The sequence below is a fragment of the Paramacrobiotus metropolitanus genome, unplaced genomic scaffold, assembly GCF_019649055.1.
Source record: "Paramacrobiotus metropolitanus isolate TYO unplaced genomic scaffold, Prichtersi_v1.0 Parri_scaffold0000069, whole genome shotgun sequence".
Taxonomy (NCBI): domain Eukaryota; kingdom Metazoa; phylum Tardigrada; class Eutardigrada; order Parachela; family Macrobiotidae; genus Paramacrobiotus; species Paramacrobiotus metropolitanus.
Genome location: NW_026570289.1, coordinates 315,497 through 319,444, shown reverse-complemented (window position 1 = coordinate 319,444; position 3,948 = coordinate 315,497). Strand labels below are relative to the sequence as shown.

Sequence of the window (3,948 nt, the reverse complement as noted above, 5' to 3'; positions counted from 1 at the left end):
CTGTTGTTACAAGCTGTATATCGCTCGATAAATGCGTGGAGCCGGCCGTCACTTTGTTGTTCAGATACCATCAAGTCCTATCAATTTTGCGTACAAACTCATTTTTAAATGATTTTTTAAAGAGCTACAAAGTGTTGGAATCCAACTTTTGGGAATTTCTTTGAATTTCGATTATTATTACAAGAGAGGAGATAGGCTCACTTGGAGTCAACTGATGTCAGCGAAGCCGGCAATTGTTGCGAAGACGACAATGCGAATGTAAGCACTGCGCAATGCTTAATTATCATTATTCTTTATGGAAAACACCTCTACTGTATCTTGTTCGATGTACACCTAATCATCGTATTGATTCATGATCAAAGCATTTGTGGTACTTATTTAAACAATGTTTCCGCAGAGTTGCGTTTCCATAATTTACGAAAGCACAGGACCGCAACAGCTCTATTCCAACGGCAACCCCGAATCATAAGCTGCGCTTCGGTCTAGCAATTTACTGTTAGGTACACTTTTCGAATTTGGAAAGGAGAAATGTTAAACACTGGCGCGGTTCAAATTAACTTTATAACGGACGATTGGTCTTCGCAAAGAAATACCCCGGTTGCTAGAATAAAGTTAAAAGCGGCGCCCAGCAACCGGGCGGGGGGTTTGGAAGCGCAGCTCCTCGTATTAGCTAAAATGACCGCTCCCGTCGCATGCAAACTTGCAAAGACGATTGGGCGCTCAGATATCGCTCTTCTATTGCTTCCGCTGGAAAGAAGGGCCAGAAAATTTTTTCGCTCTTTTGAAACAAGCCACAATGCATCACAGTGACATCACTAAATTGTGCTACTTTTCAAATGCGCTCTACAAATAATTCAGACCCAAAAAATGCGCCGACAATCAGTCAGTTATTAACGCAGAAATGTGCCAGGCGCGGAACCTCATCAGCATAAAAAGCGAGAATTAGAACCAGCTCCCGTGGTTTTTCGGTTTATCTGCAATATAGTTGTTATCAATAACTTCCGACACAATCACCAGCCGTTGATGACTTACAACTGATAAAGGAATGGTCACGCACGGCATCAATGTACGGCCGGTTTTTATTGTGCGCCACGAGACACCGCTTCAGCAAGTCTCTCGCCAGATTCAGAAACGCTCCTTCGTCGCCATAACTTGCTCTCCGCTGAAAATCCCCGTCAAAGTACGGCGCTACGCCTTTCTCCAACGCCTTCTGGACATCCGCATTGGATTCCGCGTCAATTATCTTCCTTCCGGAAGTGTACCGAAAGACCGGCACTTTCCCCTGAAGCATGAAAATTAGAATGCACGCCATACTCCACACATCGGTCCGGCGTCCGCTGTTGCCGAACTTCGCGGGATTGGCCACTTCCGGAGCTTTGAAATGCCACGGCGGCCCTCCATGAGTGGTCACTTCGCCGGGCTCGGTGATGAAACCGTTGAGCATCACTGCGGCGCTATAATCGGCAATCTTCAGGGTTTTTTTTTCGGGCTCGGCAAAATGAGATTCTCCGGGCGCAGATCGCGGTGGACTATTTGACGCTGATGGAGACAGTCAAGACCAGAAAGTAGGTCGAGAAAATGGCGATGAACGTCGGCAGATTTATAACCGGCTTTGTACGTTTGGTAGACTTTTCCCATATCCCGTTCTAGTGTATCACCTAGCCAAAAACTTAAAACTGAAAACTGTTATTATTGTTTTGGTGCATTTCTTGCATTAGAAACGTTTTTGGTACGAAATCCCGAAAAGAACCTTAACAAAGCAATTTTCCCGCCATTATTTTACCACATAAAAATGGTAGCTATCTTCAGATAGCAACAAAATTAAATTTCCTAACTGTAAGAAAGGTCATGCCAGAACAAGGTACCCTACACAGACGTGCGGTTATGAACGTATATTCACTAATTACAAAAAAAAAGAAAGCGTACTGAATAATAAACATCTGCTAAGGAGCACAGCCCAAAGGTAATACAGTTGAAATTTGCCCATGTAAAATAATATGGTGAGTAATTTTCTATGACGAAAACCAAAAACGAATCTGTCGGCTACTATATTTGTGTTTACGCTAAGTAATTATTCATTACCGGTACAGCGTTCCATGAAAACGCGCAGCTGATAATTGTCTAGGAATTTATCAACACTGACATCCAGGAAGTAATATCTCACGATGTTGGCGTGCCTAAATCCCTTGATGGCTCGGAATTCCCGGACATACGCCAACACCGTGCTGTCGTCTGAAACGGTGTTGGCTTTTTTTGCGTAACCGACGAATTCACGGCGAATCTGGAAGACCTTGGCCGCGTACTTTTTCCCCGTGGCCGTATCTTGCGCTTTGAACACGCCGATCCCTTGGGTTCCGGGACCTAGTAAATCGTACAGCCTAAATTGCGACGGTGGCTTAAATTCGTCGATTCCCAGGATCGCAGTGAGTTTGGCGCAATTTCGCTCGCTCTCATCCATTTTCCATTCGACTTACTTCAGTAATCCAAACATCCGTTTTACTGAATTTTATGCGCAAACTTTGAAATAAAAAAAGTTCTGAATAATTACCGCAGTATACAACATTTACGTAAAATAAGATACGCCATTTTTCAGCTAAATATATCAAGCGAATGCTGCGTAACGATAAACTGCGGAGTGTAACTGTACGCTTAAATGAACGATGAACACTTGTGCTGATAATATTCTGCGCTATAATAATAACTGTGCACAAAGTTTGTTCCGTTACTCAGAAGGGAACGGTTTCACGGTTAAGGTACGGCGAGCAATGCCGGCAGTATGCGCATTTCTCGTTCGATCAAAATTTTAAAACGTATGCAAAGTTACCAGCTATTCACATCCGGCTGCTCCACGCGTATGACTAATGCCGCAGGAAGCGCACTCGGTTAAATCCAGTTTGGCCGCAGCAGCTGTCAAAATACGCTTTGTTATGCTCTTTTATTACCAGTCAGAAGCATGCAATTTTGCCGTGGAAAATTGTATCTTTCAATCGTTCATCTAGAACACGAAGTAAATCCGAACAATTTTGTTCACGTAATGCAGCGTTTTTATCGTGTATTTAATACGAAAAATCATGTCGGTAAGTTCGTTGCAAGGAAAAGATGGGGAAGTCCGCAATGAATTGGTGCAGCGTTTTGGCATCGCTAATTGCCGCTCGCCGTTTACGTATGTCTTGCAAGGGAAAATTAGGTAGGACTGGCTCAATCGGTACCAAACTTGTGTTGCGTCGCAGTCGCGGCAGCAAACTCACAAATAATCCGCGACGCCGATATACGATGCTAGACCCTAACATAGTGCAGCTGTAAATAAGCGACGACAGGCACTGCAGTCCCAGTCCCAAACTAAGCTACGGATGGGAAGTCGCCGCGACAACAGCGACAAAGAAAACTATTGCGACATGCCGCGACACGGTGCTGCAGTACTGGCATCTACCCAGATACGGCTAGAAACACGCCGCGACAACAGCGACACAGTATATTAGCGCGACATGCCGCGACACGGTGCTGCAGTACTGACACCTACCCAGCGCACGGTGGGTACAGCTGCGAGCTGCATGGAACTCTGGAAAGATATCTCTGGAAAGGAGCGGGCCAAGTATAAAACCTGGTGCCATTCTCATTGTTTCTTGAAAGGCGTTCCCGAAGACACTCCCGAACTCGAAGCTCTCTTGAGCTGCAGCGCAATCGGCGACGATGGTCAATGCAAGAACTGTGGATGTAATTACAGGCTGCATAAGTCTGTCAAATATGATTGCCGTGTTGTGTCCGTTCTTTTCGCCGAACAAACCATTAACAGTCTGCTGCAGCAGAAGAACGGACACATATTAGCAGCGAAAGCGGTCATTCACCAATGCAAAGCCGAGGAGGAAGCGCTGCAGAACGAGCTGGACATCATCACCAGCATCGCATCGAAATTCGCCCATTTCCTGAAGGTCAACGCCATGTCGGTGT

At 45.3% G+C, this 3,948-nt stretch overlaps 1 protein-coding gene across 1 annotated transcript; it reads right to left on the bottom strand.

Annotated features, from left to right (window-relative positions):
- Window positions 1–763: 763 nt before the first annotated feature.
- Window positions 764–2,653, bottom strand: LOC129594590 (cell division protein kinase 2 homolog CRK1-like). Its single transcript, XM_055491330.1, has 3 exons — window positions 2,083–2,653; window positions 1,033–1,658; window positions 764–974 (listed from the first exon to the last, which is right to left on the bottom strand). The coding sequence occupies exons 1-2, from the start codon at window positions 2,456–2,458 to the stop codon at window positions 1,471–1,473; spliced, it is 564 nt and encodes a 187-aa protein (XP_055347305.1). The 5' UTR covers window positions 2,459–2,653; the 3' UTR covers window positions 764–974; window positions 1,033–1,470.
- Window positions 2,654–3,948: the final 1,295 nt, after the last annotated feature.

Bases quoted from the DNA above. Each gene is read 5' to 3' on its own strand.
- LOC129594590 (XM_055491330.1), bottom strand. From the start codon at position 2,458: ATGGATGAGAGCGAGCGAAATTGCGCCAAACTCACTGCGATCCTGGGA. The intron at 1,659-2,082 runs GTAATGAATAAT...GTTTTTGGCTAG, and splicing joins TTTCATGGAACGCTGTACCG to GTGATACACTAGAACGGGAT.